Genomic DNA, 18,010 nt, shown 5'->3' with positions numbered 1-18,010 from the left:
CTCTCGGTAGTGAGAGAGGGAACTAACTTAAAACAGAGCGATGAGGAAAATGTGTGTGTGTGTGAGTGAGTGTGTGTCGCGTTGCACGAAGAAGAAGAGAGCGTCGTCTCCTCGCAAAGAACGATGGAGTTTTCACGCTGCCTTGTGTCTCGTACGAGCTTAGCTTGTAATGTTGTTACATGATTTTAACGGCGGCGAGACGAGAAAGAAAAGAGGAGAGGAGAGAGAAAAAAGAATCGCGGATTTGGATTGTTGTTATTTTCTGATGTTCCAAGTCCGTGACGTCACATCCACCTGCTGGGGTAAACAACACTGTCTGGTTGCAGAATGATCCCCTCACTGAATTAAAAAGTCAGAAATTATAGTCAGTTGGTTGGTGGGGGAAAAGTACTCACATTTTGTATTTTTTAAGTAAAAGTATCAACGCTGCAATGTAGAAATACTCTGTTAAGTAAAAGTTCAAAATGTACACATGAGTAAAAGTATGCAAATATATAATGGCATCAAAATGTATAGGCTACTTGAAGCACCAAAAGTAAAAGTACAAAATGTTTTAAAAATAGCAGATCTATAAGCTCACAATGCATCTCATTGCGACACGTTGTGAGCTTGTAGATCTGCTATTTTAAAATAGCCTAGTAGGTATAAAATAGGGATAGTGGTTAATGTATGTTTTATAGGCTAATAATATCATTTAGTATATCTGCAAAGTAACTAACTTTTCAAATATATGTAGTGGAGTAAAAGTACATTTGGCTCCGAGATGTAGTGGAGTAGTACTAAAAACAAACAAACATTGGAAATACTCCAGTAAAGTACAAATACCTAAAAATTGTACTTAAATACATTACTAGCTACATAAGTAAATATAGCTACTTAGTTACTTTACAACACTGGAACTAGTTAACATTGACACACATTCTTTATATGGGACATGTGGCTGTGCATTAGTTTGAGCTAATAGTTTAACAGGAAAGGAGGTTTGTCATGAAACTAATGTTTAAGCGGCTAATTGCAATGGACAGAAGCTCTTCTGCCAAATCTTTTCTTGTATTTGGTAGGGGGGGGGGGCATCATTTCACTAAATCCTTATTGGAGAGAGACAACATTCTTGGGCATGAACATCAAAGATGTTTTGATTCTAACATGAATCAAATTCCAGGAGACCTGCTTGAACTTTAGATATGGCAATACATGGTCAGTGTGCAGGTGTTAATGCAATTTTGCTTTGCATTTGTTGACTTGAATAACATTTTGTTAACCTATTGCATTTACAACTTTGTCAGGTTGATATGAATTTAAATTTAAATCACTATTGTGGGTTAATACAAAAGGGGAGGGGCATGTTTTGACAGAATATCTACTTGTCACTAGAAGTGTTAGTGGCATTATGACTTATTGAAATCTCTGTCATTTGCCCTTGCAGAGGAGAATTAGAGTGGACCTGTAGTCAATAGCCCAGTTAACATTCATTGAAAAGCAACATTAATTTAACCCTAAGGGAAAATATTTTAAGTCATTGTGTCCTTGATCAAGATCTGAAAAGCAAAGCCCTATTTCATTATAAACGACATTAAATTGATCATGAATGCAGTGCATCTAGGAGGAATGCTGATGATAAGTTGTCCCGGGGAAGTCTGTTTCTTAGTAGAGAGCGCCACCCTCTGTCCATCCCTGGTCACATACTCCCAATCACCATCACATCTCTTAGCAAAACTATTTATAGTTAATAATATATGACTTTTAACAAAAACTTATAATCTTTGTTTTGTTTAGCCAATAAATACAATGCTAAAAAGACTTTGGTGTTGAGGTGACAGCTGGGGATGGCTTGTTTTCCTACTGTAAAGAGGTAATGGGGAAGCAAGTTGCCTCAAGGCATAGGGAGAAACATCAGTCACTGTGCAGCCCACAGCCACGTATTGTGTATAATGACCTTCAGGTCTGGACCAAGGAACCCACAGAAACACATGCAGATGTCAACTGGACCATTCACTTGATAAAATACAGAGCTGGCTTTGGAAATATGTCGAGATATGCATGCACACAAACACATACACCAACAGTAGTTTCATCTATTCAAGACTCAATCCACTGAAATAATGGAAATCATTGGCATGACAATGACACAAATATGCTGCAAATATGAGTTGTTTTTAACAATGGGTTATACAGTAGAATAGATCAATCATGAACAATATGAAGTTGAGTTATACAATGTATTTGCTTGTTGATGTGAAACCTTGTGCTTTCTTTTAATGTCCTTTGCAAGCATAACACATTTCTAAATAGGCCCATCTCATATTATAAAGCCAATCTAGCAGATCTCGTCATTTTAATTCCTCACTGACATTATTTGCATTTGAATAGGCCTACAGCATCAATAACAACTAACAGCTATGTATTAGTTTGAAATTGTTATCACATTTTGTTGGTTTCATTCTGGTGATGTGCTGTGGATTAGGCCTTGACTTGATAGGGTGCAGTTACAAATTAATTGAGGATCGCTATCACTTACGTAACAACCTCTCTAAGCGTACTCGTGCACACAACACAGTAATTAGCTTTCTGTTAATTAGGTAATTAAGCAAATGAAAAGAAGCTCCTCTCGACTTCCGAAGGGGTGGCTTTCATACGCTGCTTTCCCCTGCAACTGGGGGCATAGTGAACGGCAAGGAACAATGGGGGACTAGCATTCTACAAGGATGAGCACTTCTGAATGAGGTTTAGATAATTACTTCTAAGGAGACTCACCGATCTGTATGGACTGATTTCAGTTGACTGAAAGGACAAGGAAGATGAACTTATATAATAATTGCACAATATTCCACAAGCAACATTCTTTTTAGTCATTTTATTTACTTGTTTTCACAATCAGTGAAATATTTCCAATCTTGGTTAATTTCACAAAGATTATACAAAAGCCTCAAGCATCACTTCCCCATGTCACACAGAGAATTTGGACCGTATATGTATATTTAGGAATTAAAGCCCCATGGTGACAATGCTTTTAATTTTAAGAGCAGGCTTATGTGCATGCTGATGATGTCTTAGCTTTATGCAGACCAATAACATTCCAATAATAAGTAGCTAGACCCCTATGAAATAATTATATGGATGGCAAAAAAGGTCTGTTGCTGCATATGAATTAACCTACCTATATTCTATTTATGCTTCACTGCAATGCATGTTAAACTCAGAAATAACATTGGAGAATATAAAGGCAATATAACTTTTGTGCTTTTTACCAATTGATTCCTCCCCACGCACATTTGTGTATGTTGTCACTGCTGTTGTACTGACTCACCTGCCAGTGAGGAGCCCCCGCTGGGAGGATGTAGATTAGAGCCTTCTTCCTACTCCTCCCGCACAACGCTCTCTGCTGACAGGTGTTGCCGCAGTGACTGCGTACCTGCAGTGACAAATATCACCCTCCCCGCCTAGCTTCCCTCCCCAAAACATGGGCCAATTGTGTTCGTATGGACGCTCAGCACACCAGAATGCTACTCCCATAACGGGTAGGCCTACATTTATCTGGTGGTATCGCTTCAAGCCAGGAGCCAGGAGGCTCTTCCTCAGACCTTAATAGAGGAAGAGCCTCCCCGGCCGCTCAAATAACCAATACATTAAAGAATACCAGATTAAATGAGGGCAATAGGGTCAAGGTCAAAGGAAATTGTCCAATTTACGCCAGCATGTTCTGTTCCTGAGTCATAATACATTGAATATTAAAAGGATTCCGATTTTTGGGGTCAAGATCAGTAAAACTAATTTCCAGTATAACTCAAAAAATGATTAGATGGACATTTACAATTTTTTTTACAAAGAGGAAGTCAAATTTAGTATTTCATTTGGCAACATGACCTTTGACCTTGATCATCGTTGAAAAGTCTAAACCACCAGCTTTTCCAAAGTGAAGAGTACAAATTCTTCCCTCCGAAGGATTAGTGTTCTTTATATGTGGCCCAACTTGTTTCAATAACTACTGTATATCACAAGTCCTACTGATTTTAACTTTTAAAAAAGGGCCTTGTTCAGGTCAATTTGAATTCAATTTACCTGCAGAAGATCCATTCCATGCCAGATCGAAACGTCAAACTTTCAAATAAAGGAGTACCATTGTTGGTGTGCAGGTTCTACATTTTAAACATTTTGTATTTTTAACCCAGCACCCCATTATCGATGTGTGCATAAATTACATACTTACAAGAGGCCTAACACACATCTCATATTGAACTGTGCACAAACATGTGCATTGGGGGCAACTACTTTTGTAGAAGCCAGCCTTTCCTCACTTAAGATTTATTTATGTTTCACTGTCAGTGTGGCCATTCTGAAAAACCAATGGCATCATGGCAATATTTATCTGGTTCTTATAAGGACTGTGTGGCGTTACAGTGGAGATAATACTGCACAGCTCAAGACCCTGATGTTAGACTGGATGGTGTGGAGGGCAGTGAGTTGGTGTTGGCTACTTGGCTACTCCGCAATCTTGCATCCCATTAGGGCTGCAACTTTCAACTGTCTTCTTGGCAATTATTCTATTGATTTAATGTAATAATCGAGAAGCGTCTGCGTGTTTATGTATTTTTTTATGTATCAACGAATCAATCAATGCAAAAAATCTGTTAGTCTAATTAACCACTGACACCCTATTTTATAATTTTCCATGCAATGGTGTCACGCACAAATAACCAATCTACAAGCACAGTAGTACACAATGCATCACATCGCTACACATGTGAGCTTGTAGATATGCTATTTTAGCTAAATGAGTTTGACATATACCAGGTAGTTGTAATAAGCATGAACTAATAAGTAAGATATAGACCAGGATGTTGCAAAACGCATAGTTCACTTTTAACAAGTGCATAATACAATATTTACCATTAAGAAGCCCTAAGGGCGAGAAGAGACCTCGCCCTTAGGACGTCTTACTGGTAGATTGTCCAATGCACGCATCCATTGCCCCAATCATTACCCACATTATTAATCTATCTATTAAGCATGGTTATGTGACCCAGGACTTCAAATTAGCTAAAGTAATCCCCCTGCACAAACAAGGCAGTAAACTAGACCCAACTACCACCCAATTTCCATTCTTAGTTCCATCTCTAAAGTAATGGAAAAAAATCGTCTATGAACAAGTTGCTAGATATCTAGAAGATAATACGTTGATTTACGAGTTCCAATCTGGCTTCAGAGAGTACCATTCCACAGACACATGCCACAAGACTCTAGGTGATGCGCTTATTGGGCCCCTCATTGATTACGGAATCCTCGTATGGTATCGTGATGCCCCTATTGCCTTAAAGTTAAAGCTCCAAACAGCCCACAACAAACTGATTAGGGTCGTGCTTGGTCTTCCTCCTCGGGCCCATCATACCGTTTATCACCACATAAACGTGGGGTTGCTCAAAGTAGCTGACAGAGTACAGCATCTTGCAATGGGCCTGGTGTACAAGATACACTACACCTCCAAGATACCCAGGTACCTGACAAACTACTTCTTAAAGGTCAAGGATGTCCACGATCACAACACCAGAGGCAGCTCCACTAATCATGTTCAACCTAGATGTAACACTAAACAATGCTCTGCCTCGTTCTCCTGCTATACCACCAACATGTGGAACGACCTTCCGCAGGCCTTAAAGGAGTGCAAATCCCTAGCCTCCTTCAAAATTGGTCTGAAAAGTCACCTTCAGGCGGCTGCTATTCGAGACTTGTAAATAGACCAAGCCCCCATGTTTCCACCCCCCCCCTTTTCTGCTTTTGTAATATGTTATCCTATGCAAAGTACTCTGTTCTATCAATCTGTCTTTCAATGTTATGAGATACATAAAGTGGTTCCTGTGTAAATAAGCCGTAACGCTTACTAGGATCTCCTTTTAGTTGACCTTGTACCAGTGATTTGTGCTGTTCTGAAACTGTACTTTTTCCTATTGCAAACTTCTAATAACTTCTTCAATCAATCAATCAAACTGGAACACTGACTCTACATAGAAAGATAAATGGGTTCTCTGTTTGAGTAGAGGTTAAGTGATTAGATCTGTCGCTACCCGCATCTGTATAACTCATTGTTAAAAGGCTATAAAAGACAACCAAATGTGCTTCAATTCTTGGAGAGAAATTTCTCTGACAGTTGGAAGAGATGAAAGGGTGTGCAGGCGGAAGTGAAAGTATCTGCGAGACAGATTTCACCATATTGATTTGTACCGGGCATGTGTGGAACGCATGTATGTCTGTGGACACCACCATTGATGTAGTACCGATGTACATGTCCGTGGACCCTCATGGCTACATGGACAGACAGACAGACGAACGGATGGACGGACGGACGGACGGACGGACGGACGGACGGACGTAGGCCTTAAGCCAAAGATTGCTTTCCGTTTTATACATTGTGACCGATAAGACACAATCATCAAGCAAACATGGGTGTCTGTGTAATAATTTTCAAAAAGTGTCCATTTCCGCCCTTTCAGACAACTTACTCAAGGTTTTCAAAAGTCTCTGTTTTTAGTAGTTTTAGAACAGTGTGGACACCAAGCGTAAATGCTGCAAAGGTTATGAATTTTAAATTGACATGGCCTGTAGGTGGATTAAATATCAGGCCTAAAGGCCTTGTGACTTTAGAGAGACTCATACTGTACATCTATGAGGATGACTTTGGCTATTGGCTCTAACTTTGCCAAAGATTGATTGATTGAAGGCTTTATTAGAACTTTGCATAGGAAAAGGTACAGTTTCATGACAAGGTCAACTAAAAGGAGATCCTAGTAAGCTTTTCGACGTATTTACACAGGAAACCTTTATGTATCTCACATAACATTGAATGACAGATGGATAGAACACAGTACTATGCAGTAGATATCGCCAGAAAAAGAAGAAAACAGTGCAAGAAAATATATAGATATTTACAATAGAAGGCTCAGGGGGAGGATAGGGCTAGGCTAGGTTTATTTTTACCAGTTACGATTTTAAAGGATGTTAGGGATTTACACTCCTTTAAGGCCTACGGTAAGGCGTTCCACATTTTGGTGGTATAGCAGGAGAACGAGTTTGAACCCTTTGTTTGAGTTGACTCTGGGGGGTTGAACGTGATATGTGGCGCTGCCTCTGGTCTTTTAATTATGGACATCCTAAGTATTTTGTCAGGTACATGGGTATCTTAGTGGTGTAGTATATAGGAGCTTAGTCACATAGTCACTAATAGGCTATTATTGATTAAGCGCTAAATATACCAAGAACTACATAACAAAAGACTACGTTTGGTAGAGATTTAACACAGGTTAAGTACAACATTACAAAGTTAAGTACAGTTACAGCTGTGATTCCCTGCCAGATAACCACAAACCTTCATTTCGATACTTCTGTCAGTCAGACACGCGCAAACACAAAATCACATGGTTGCACCTGATAATACCGAAAATATAAACAGAAAATCTGGTATGAAGGGAAATAATGACTCTTTGAGGGTATACTGTTCTTTTTCTAAATGTGGGTGTCCATGCATGTGTACACATGCTTCCATGAGTATGCACATTTTTTGTTTATTTCCTATTTAAAGTATAGTATGTGGAAATCTTCTATTGTAATGTGTGTGAAAGTACAGTATGTGCTATGCACGTATTCATACAATGCTGTTACTACTACAGGTCATCAACAGACAGAAGGAAAATATTCAATATCGACTGTATACAAGCAACACAAGACAAAATGTTAGAAAGAAGATGGAAATATTTACTTCTGTATTATATATATGTTTCTTTTATTGAACACTGTTCCTCTCTAATGAAACATTTTATTTCCAACATAACAGGGATGACAATGTATGGCATACATTTAAAATAAAAGTTCTTAAAAGTGATGACAACCTAGACAAAGGCACAATTCTAGAAATGGAAAGGATATAACTCACTTTAGTAGAAGCTGTGGAAATCAAAAGGACTCTACTCAAGTGGCCATCTAACCGTTAACTCAAGCTTTGGTGTTTCCAGCAGGTTGAAACAAAGCTTATTTCAAACATGCTTTCCACATATGTACGTATACGTACCATGTAACTCAAGTGATCCCTTTAGTCATAATCTATAGGACTTTTACAGTACATCATTATTGGATGTGTCATATTGCAGTAACCTGCAGATTTAGTGGGCAGTGACAAAGTATGGCATATTGCTTTGTGAGTGGGAGAACATTTCAATATCATTAATCCCCAAACTCTTTAACACATTTCAGAAAGGAACGGCAATCATAATAACATGAAAACGCAGCAGTCTATTCAGACAGAGAAACCACTCAAATCAAACACATTAGTCTTTGCCGAGTGAAGAAACAAGTTTTGGCAAGTGTGTTTTGTCAGTTTACACACACATTTTCACTCAAACGGACAACAATGTGAATAGGATCTAGAGCTGTTCGTTTTATCCTTTTGACAGATATGTATACATTATGTTAATACATGATGTCAAAGATCAAGAGCTCACGCTGGATCCTCCGGTGCCTACACATTTTACATTTCAAAATGCCATAGTTTATGTAGATTTGTCAAACCATATCTGCCAACTACAAATAGCTTAATGCTTGATGAGTAAATAAACTGCATGTTCCATTTTTACTATGTATGGTGTTGCCAAATCATTGCAAGAAGATTGTAGCTAGGTGAAATAGCTCAGGCTACAAATCAATTACCAATAACTGGGGCGTTGACTAGCTTTACATGGGCTGACTGGGTACGATTTTCCTGCAGGACAAATTCTTGACACACAGAACGCATTGCATGTCTCCTTATAGCCTACAAAATTCACCTAAAAAACACCCCCGGAATTACCCTTACAATACAACTCTCCCATGTGACGTTAGTGCGTCATATAGTAGATGAGTTGATGTCATAGTCTGGCCTTCCGAGTGTTTAGATAACCGGTACTGCACTAGCATTATAAACACAGAAAGATCCTGAGCCTCTAACCTAGTCCTAATGCACAGAATGACAAAAAATGTGTCACTCCCTATATCCAGCAAATGGTTGTCGTATGAGGAACCCTATAATCATTAAAATTATAATAACTACCAATTCCATATCATTGGAAATAAGTGGTCTACAATCAAAACCACATCTCCCATCCATTATAGTAACTAGTCCAAACTTGAACTAAAGTGGTGTGATTGTCACATATAGAATAAATCAAACAACCACAGGTAACCACTTTCCAAACACAACCCAGTGAAAGGTAATGTCTGGGAATAATGGCCCGATTTGGAATATGGAGAACATACTTTAATCTGGCCTACAAATGAAGATACAAGTTAGATATTTGTATTGCAAATTAGCTGAACTGGATCATTCACATGGTCCTTCTCCCATCTAGCTTGAATTAATCCATTTAAAGCAAATTTATGCATTTCATAAAATGCTAAAATAAGCCACCGTGCATTATTTATTGAAACATGCCACTTCAGTCTATTTGGCTCAAGTTTAATCACAACCCCTGACAAAACAGAAATTGAACATATGGTTGCATAATGCTCCATTACAACAAACAAATTAAGCCCCCAACATTTTCTACTAATGTTTTACTTGTATATCAGTGTGGTAAACTATGTAGGGCTCAATCCTACTCATAACAGAGACAAAGTACAGCATCTCTTCAAAGTAGTATGCACATTAGCCTACTGTACATGACACTCATGTACACGTTTACTTTCCACAAAATGTAATCATTAGGCAACCGCAAAATGTGGGTGTGTTGTGCTCTCTAGAAGGTTCCATCCTGTGCTCAAAGCTGTACTGAAGTTTCATAAATCATGAATGTATGCATTTCGGCAATAGTTTCATAATTGAAGGCCAATATTTATGGAATGAATCTTCCGACAGCTTTGGGCATGTACTGCACCCTCATACTGTAAGTGGGACAACCTCCCGTATAGGCCCCACCTATGCATAAAGTGCTATGGCACTAAAATGTGTCAATGGAATAATGAAAGTCTAAATAAACGTTAACAAATACGACACATTTAAAGGTTTAACACGGTGAGAATATATTACTGCTACTACCTCTAGAACATCGCCTGAGGTCCGGTGCAGAGAACAGTGCAGTTCAGTTCAATATAAAAAGGAACCAATTAACATGAACTAAAAAGATGTAGACATAATTAAAATCATTAAGAAAAAGATCTACTGTGAACATACTGAAGAGTTCGGAATACCAGGCAATTCTAAATCTTAATGGAAAAAAGTTCGGTTATTAAAATTTATAAAAAATATATTGAAGATTTCCTTGAATCCAAAATATGACTTGATTAAGTTGTGTAGAGCGCCTGATCCTCAGGCAAAGAGTTCAGATTGAAGAAAATAAAGTGCCCCACAACCTAATGTCTTGATCGTCCTCCCTCGAAGGCATGATGTTCCTTATGAGCTGAAAATGTAGAATAGTCATAATCACTATACAGTAGACCCTTGTAACATGCATCGATCTTCTGAAGATCTAACCCACTTAACCGGAATGTTAATCACAGCATTGACTTCACAACTACTGTACAGTAGAGGGTAGCACAGGTCCAAAAAATGGGATCTGAACTGAAACGGACCTATGGATAATTAAAACGGGACCGAGGCAAACTGGGCCTGCTCTGAAAGAAAACAAGGATAATTAAAATATATTAGACCGGTCCGGAGATCATTTATTGCCAAAAATCACTGTGGCATTAGCCTCGCGTAGCCAGGCTTACTCATCTCCGAAGAGAAAAGCCTGGTGACAATAGAAGGCAGAAAGCGTTCAACTTCCGCCGTAGGAATTTCACCAGAAGCTGTATTTTTTTCACGGTGCGGTGTTCCTGCAAACGTATTCCCTGCACGAAATTAACTTTGGTCTACGTCTCCTGCTCTGTCGGTTGCACTCGCAATAAACAATATACAAACAAAAACATTGATTCAAGCAATGTTACACCTATTAAGAGTGAGTTAAGAGCTACAATCTATTTTAGTTTTTTCGCTGGGGAATGTAAACAGACCCGCACCGCATGACGTAACGTCCATTAAACACAGACTTCCGCTAGAAATCTTGGAACACACCGGAAGGCATATTGTCTACAGGGTACTGTGGTATTCATATTGCGATGTGTACCAGTAAACAACTGCTCCCCCTGTTTGAGATCCCACTACTGTACAGTATGTCACACTATTTGGAGCAGGGTGAACATGCTCCAAAATGTTTAGTGTAGCAGGCAAAAAAAAAAAAAAAAAACATAATGAAATGTGATTAACAAGCCATTTCCTTGTCCAGCCCAGACAAAACTATGGATGACCTTTAAGACCTTAAAACACAATGACTAATGTTTAAATTATGCAGCTCACAGTGCAGTTGGTTAACTTTGCATATTCTCGTTGCTGAACAACTCAAGTAATTGTGTTGAATATGATTTGTAAAATACGGGATGTCATACTCACATTTATAAAAAACAGCTTTAAAAGTTATGTGAGGGAGCAGCTCATAGACTTTTCCCAAGATAGTAGCTTCACTGGCAAGAGACGCATCACCATTCCAGACTTGAACAATATCTTCCCGATCACGAACGCTTACACTGACACCTACAACCTCATCATCTGTAAAACAGACACACCAGATGGAGTTTGATCATATAACTAAGTACAATGCATAACAGCTTTTATGGCAAAAGCAAATCCCCAGTTAAGAAAAAAGCAGGTGTGCTTCCTCTGGATGCCTTTTTGTTACGGCAATGGGTACTCAGCTATCAATATAACTAAGCAAAAAAAGAAAGGAAAATTTACTTCGGTCCATTATACATCCCATTTAATAATACCAATTTGTATTGTCTTTTATATCATTTCTATCGTTGATTCGTCACCTTTACAACAAGGTACAGCTTGTAAGCATCGGGCATCGAGGCATGAGCTACTCAGCCAAACGTGTGGGTAGCGCAGACCATAATTTTGCCAAAATGGCTTGCAATACTGTTCTGCTGGCATTTACTCTCGTTATGGGCTTCCCTGACACTGAGCTTAAAATTGACAAAGTGTGACCCAAGCAACAAAGGTGAACACCAAATGAACTGTATTGCAGGCCTGCCAGGCCATTTTGACCATTTTTCGAGGGGCGCTACCCACACGTTTGGCTGTGTTGCTCATTCCACGAATGCCAGATCCTTACAATCTGTACTGTACCGCGTTGTAAAGGTGACAAATCAACGATAACAATGATATCAGAAAATTCCATTTGGCAAAATTAAAGGGGAGATATAATGAACCAAATGTTGGCAAATTTTGGGTCGGTGCTACCCACACGTTTGGCTGTGTAGCTCATGCCTCCAATGCCCAATGCTTACAAGCTGTACCTCGTTGTAAAGGTGACGAATCAACGATAAAAATGGTTATATTAAAGGAGATATGTAATGGACCGAAGTCAAGTTTCCTTTCTTTTTGTGCTTAGTTTATATTCAAATAGCACCAAAGTGGAAAAAGCAGCACTCCAAAATGAAGGCTGCAAGACTGGCTCCAATAAACATTCTTATTTATTGGAAACGCTTGGCACGTTTCGGCCTCAGCCTTCCTCAGAGAAGATTTTAAAAAGAAATCTGCAGTGTCAGTCAGATGCAATAATAATAAGTTTGTTTCTCTTTCATGTCTGTTCCTATATTAGAGTCTTCTTGCAGTAGCAAAAATGCATTAACTTCATCAACCCCGACAGCAATGCATACAATATCAAGTACAGACTTGACACACTCACCTGAAGCACAGTAATCTGCAAACTGCTCCCCAATAGTAGCAAGTAACAATTCTTTCCAAACTGCTGACTAAAACAAGAACATAAGAATCCATTAACAATGCTGTGATTTATGTGAAGTGAATGAAAACTTGTGTTGAAGAGGACAAACACCTACGGTGCTTTCTTTTGGTATTTTCATCTTCCATACACCGCCTTTTGCATTGCTCTCTTCTTCCCTATGTTGGATAAAGAACTGCATCAGATCATCACATTTTGACGCTTTATATACACCGGTATACACTCTTTAGACTAAAATACACATTTGAACATTTTGAATGGAAAATACCAACCAACAACTTAATCATTGGTGGGAGCCATACCATAGTGGTCTCCTCTCTCCACGCATTAAGTGATAGCTACATCTCATGGGCAAGGCAGTCACTGGAGGAATATTGTTGTACACACTCCAGAACATCTATAAAGAGGACAGAAAACAAAGGACAATATACATTAGCAACCACATTACCGCCATTTTAAAAAGGATAAGAGTGAAGAATTCATCTTAGTGAGATATTTTACCACCATGTTACTTAATGTTTTATTACAAAATAATAGGTGGTAGGCCTTTAGTGGAAAACCTTTACAAAAGTATCTAGTTGCACAAAAGTAAGATGGTCAACAATAAGCTAAAGGGTGGCTGCAAGCAAGGATTGGAAGCGGTAGATTACACCTCTGTCATAGAGCTATAGCCCTAGTCCCAAGGACCATTTAAGTCCTTGGGACTAGACTTATGTAGCTCTGGTCCATAGCGTTAGTGGAGTTCTCCCTAACGCTATGTTCGTCTACCTCCCCATCTCCTTGGCAAAACCGGTAAACCCTGCCGTTGTTCCGAAAATAACAAAAACTGTTTCGCCCCTCACCAAACCAAAGGTATCAGTGGACAGTTGAAAGCATACCCTACTTAGTGGACACAGTCTGGGCCCCCCCACCACATGCTTAAAATACATTTCTAGGGCGAAATGAAAAATATTCCACCGGTTGAAGACTCCATTTCTTCATTTAAAAAAATATATATTTGTTGTCGCCATCATGGCACCAACTCACTACTGCCGCGCAGGTGAGAGGACCGCATTAACAGAGCATTAGTCTCACATTGGGTGTTATTCAGCTCTGCGACGTTGGAAGCGTTGTTTAGTAAAAACAGACTTCAACCAGGAAGAGTGTCTCCATCAGGTGAGTTATTTTTCATTTCGCCCTAGAAATGTATTTTAAGTGTGTGGTGGAGGCCCAGACTGCATCCACTAAGTAGAGTAAGCTTTCAACTGTCCACTGATACCTTTGGTTTGGTGAGGGGCGAAACCTTTTTAGTTATTTTCGGACCAGACGGCGGGGTTTTCCGGTTTTGCCAAGATGTTACGGAGGTAGACGAACATAGCGTTAGGGAGGACTCCACTAACGCTATGGGCTTATGAAGCAGGAAAATGAACTAGAACCAAATCTTGTATTGCAAGCTTAGCACATAAAGGGCACTACTGCTCAATGCTATGCTTCTGAACCCCTAGTGCCCGACTATTATCCTGGAAGGTGTGTGTGGGGTCCTCTAGTCTAGGCCATGCCGCTACTACTGTGTGTGACTACAGGTTTCAAAGGGCAGTTGGGCTCAAGACAAAAAATATATATATTATGTGCCACATTTAAAAAATATGATTTTACAATACAGCTTTAGTAAAATGCAATTTAAGTGAGCAGACCCATCCCACCTAAAATGATCTTGCTAATACCTATCTGCAGTTATTAATTTTATTAAACACAAAATATTCTCCACCTGGACAGTTTTAACAGTGTAGATCTTCTTCAGATTGGATTCACACTGTGCAGCAGTTGTCCCTGGCAATGACCTAAAACACAAATTAGAGAACTGCTTGTTATTATCCCCCAATAGCAAATATACTTAATGCACAAGTAACAATTAAGCACAAGAATTACCGTAAATGGCTCATATTCTGAAAGCAATAACTACTACTCTTGAGTGTTTGTTCACTTCAGTAACAGGTTGCAGGGGTCTCCCCCTGTCTCTCTTGAATGCATTTTCAGGTCAGAATACCAGTTTTATACAATCGGGAAAACTCATACAGAAGCAGGCTATACTACTGTAGATAAGCAAGTGAAATTAGAAGTAATGCCAAAGAGAAGAAACTGGAACACAATTTGTTTAAGCTGATAAACGAATCACCTGAATGGATGACATTGGCAACCAACCTGAAAATGTTTTTTATTTTTTTTTACTGGAGATTCCTGTTATTTAACAAACTATGTATAGCAATGATTACCGATTATGCACCCTGGGCAAGATATGACTTCCGCTTGGTTCCAAGTTTACATTCCCCAGCGAAAAAACAAAAATAGATTGCAGCTCTTAACTCGCTCTTAATAGGTGTAACATCGTCTGAATGAATGTTTTTGTTTGTATATTGTTTATTGCTAGCATAACTGACAGAGCAGGAGACGTAGACCCGATTTTTTAAAGAAGTTTGCAGGGACACCGCACTGTGAAAAGACAATTTCCGGGAAAATTTAGCCCCACCTCCTAGAACGTTCTCTGCCTCATATCTTGACCAGGCTTTTCTCTTCGCAGATGAGTAAGCCTGGCTACGCGAGGCTGCCGATTATGTGAATATAGTTTAACCTTTGACCTAATCTGTAACCCTAGATCCCTGTTTCATGTGAGAATCTTCCTGAATTCGGCAGGAGTCTCCTGATTTGTCATTTCTCCTGAATTTCTCTAGCCTGGGTGCCAGCCTGCTCGCTCTGTTCCGCGAATTGTTTCGGAGCGAGGTGGCTGGCACGGGGATTTCCGTGGCTTTCCTTGGCAACACGTGTCATTTCTCCTGGATTTAGTATCGAACTCCAGTAAATTACATCTACTGTGTTCAAAATGTTCTGGGGGAGGACCCCCATACCCCCCGCTTAAGTGGTGTGGGTATAGTCTTGCATTGCTTCACAGTTATCGAATCAAATGTACACCACCCACTTTTTGCATTTTAATGGCTGAAATTGTACCCATCATTTTCTAATGCAAGTAGAGCAAGCCTAATAAAATTATCAAAATCACAAAATTCACCAGAAGACAGGAGAATACATCTACTCGGGGGGGAGGACCTCCAGACCCCCATTTGGCGAGTCCCCCCCCCCCCCCCCCCCCAAATCGACACTTATTGACACCATTTGAAAAGATATGCCAGGGACCCCCCATAAGACAAGATTTTTACAGCTCTATATAGCAGTGATTCTCAACCATTTTAATTTCAAGGACACCCAGTTTGGCATAAATTAAGCTACCCCCATTAATGGCATTTTTTTTTTTTTTTTTTTTATCTTTGAGGCCCCAATTTATATTGTAAAATCAATCTTCATTTAACTCTGGGACGAGTCTATTTGTACACTCACAAGAGTTACATAGCTATATATGGGTCATTTCGCTGGGGACCCCCTGGAAATCCCTCAAGAACTCCTGGCCCTGGGGGTCCCCGGACCCCACTTTGAGAACCAATGGTGTAGGTAGGCTAATGACCCTTTCGTAAATTGCAGCTGCCAGCAGTGCCGCTAGTGGGAAACCTAGGCTCCTTCTGAATGTAGGTCATGTGTTTGTCTTTCCAAGAAGACATCCTTTCTGGCTCATGACTGGCCCATTTTCTATAAAACACGAAGCTGTAACAACTGCTTGAGACGCAAATGAACAAAATACATAATTGGTGCACAGTTCCTGCTCTCTAGTAAAACGCCAAATTAGACTCGAGACATTTATCGTTTGGAAGGCTACAAGTTGAACTGTTGCATCCTAGTTTTCAGCCTCGACTACAACACTTCTCGACACAGACATTCGCTCCAGTGAAACTTCTCGCTGCTGTTTTAGACGATATCCGTGTCGAGACTTCTAACTTTAACCTTCTTTGCCAACGTTTGATAGTTGAACTATTAACGCAAGCAAGCTATCCCTGCATTTTGGCTTGGGGCCTACGGGAATCTCCTTTTTTTATCGCCTAATTATCGACGGGTTTTCTATGCCTTTTATTCAACGTGTGAACTGGAAAACGGTGAAAAGTAGGTTAATAATCACTTCTTAACGTAATAATAATACCTGTCAAGCCAGAAGGTCCAGGGGGAGTGCAGAGGCAACGCTGTGGCGTCTCCTTCGTGTTGCTTCTTTGTGATGTTTTCCACTTCTTTCTCGTCGATGTCAAAGTTGTTTTCAGCCGCAAGTGTCGGTTCGCTGCGTGCTTCCCTCTCCATCTGCAGGCTTTTGCCTACAGGAACCGCCATTTCTGGGGGGAAAATCACAGATTTTTGTGGCCTGCGTATGTGTGAAGCTTCTCATAAAATAAAATTGCCCGGCCGGGGTCGGTCGGTCGGTACAGAAACACTGCCGTGCCGCTTTTTCCGCCCACCAGCGGATGATGATGACGCCTGGAAAATAGCCACTCTACAAGCTCTCGGTGCTCTGCGACCGCGACGCGTTGTGAGCTTGTAGATCGGCGATGTTCGCTGAGCGACGCCTTCGTACGAGGAAGTATACGTGTATGACGCTTCTGCGTCACAGTCGGAACAAAAAGAAAGAAAAAAAGAAAAACGTCATAGCAGCTGGATGGATATCCGAAAGTGATTGATTAATAGGCAAAAAAAAAAAAAAAAAAAAGTGATTAATAGGCCCAGTGGTGGAAAGTAACTAAGTACATTTACTTGTACTTTTTGAGGTATTTGTACTTTAGGCCTACTTGAGTATTTCCATTGTACTTTTATTCCACTACAATTATTTGAAACTTGAGTTTAATTCAAGTTACTTTGTAGATTTAGATTATTATTGCAAAACATATAGGTCTATTACCCATTTCGGCCATTTGGAAATATAGCCGATCAACAAGCTCACACCATTGTGAGCTTGTAGATCTACTATTTTCAAAAGATTTATATACATTTGACAACTTGTGAAATGGGACCTTCTGCATAATACTTTCTACTTTTGGTACTTTGGTGTGGGTGCAGCGACAGAGTATTTCTTCATTGCAGTATTGATACTTTTACTTAAGTGTAAAACATTTGAGTACTTTTCCCACAGCCCTGACACATGACTGTCATGTCATGACGGGGTCATGGGTCATGACAGCGACCGTTGTGTGATCCATGGCTGCGTTGTTTGTACAGTGTGAACAATTTCAAACTGTACCAATACATTACTTTGCTTGCATAATAGAATACTTAGCGCTTAATGTAAAGTCTGATTTCAAAACAAT

The 18,010-nt window shown here is 39.7% G+C and overlaps 1 protein-coding gene across 1 annotated transcript; it reads right to left on the bottom strand.

Annotated features, from left to right (window-relative positions):
• Positions 1 to 7,777: 7,777 nt before the first annotated feature.
• On the bottom strand, positions 7,778 to 17,361 carry eif4e3 (eukaryotic translation initiation factor 4E family member 3). Its single transcript, XM_080728770.1, has 7 exons — positions 16,861 to 17,361; positions 14,548 to 14,620; positions 13,103 to 13,197; positions 12,898 to 12,958; positions 12,744 to 12,810; positions 11,447 to 11,602; positions 7,778 to 10,415 (listed from the first exon to the last, which is right to left on the bottom strand). Exons 1-7 carry the CDS (start codon positions 17,040 to 17,042, stop codon positions 10,369 to 10,371), a joined length of 681 nt encoding a protein of 226 aa, XP_080584896.1. The 5' UTR covers positions 17,043 to 17,361; the 3' UTR covers positions 7,778 to 10,368.
• Between the last annotated feature and the right edge of the window lie 649 nt (positions 17,362 to 18,010).

Source organism: Nannobrachium achirus, assembly GCF_963921795.1.
Source record: "Nannobrachium achirus genome assembly, chromosome: 6".
In the NCBI taxonomy this organism is placed as follows: Eukaryota; Metazoa; Chordata; class Actinopteri; order Myctophiformes; family Myctophidae; genus Nannobrachium; species Nannobrachium achirus.
This window is presented reverse-complemented; position numbering and strand designations above follow the sequence as displayed.

Coding starts and splice junctions, on each gene's coding strand:
- eif4e3 (XM_080728770.1), bottom strand. CDS start 17,042: ATGGCGGTTCCTGTAGGCAAAAGCCTGCAGATGGAGAGGGAAGCACGC. Junction 14,621..16,860: donor TGGACCTTCTGGCTTGACAG/GTATTATTATTA, acceptor TTTGTGTTTTAG/GTCATTGCCAGGGACAACTG. Junction 10,416..11,446: donor TAAAGCTGTTTTTTATAAAT/GTGAGTATGACA, acceptor CTACATTTTCAG/CTCATAAGGAACATCATGCC.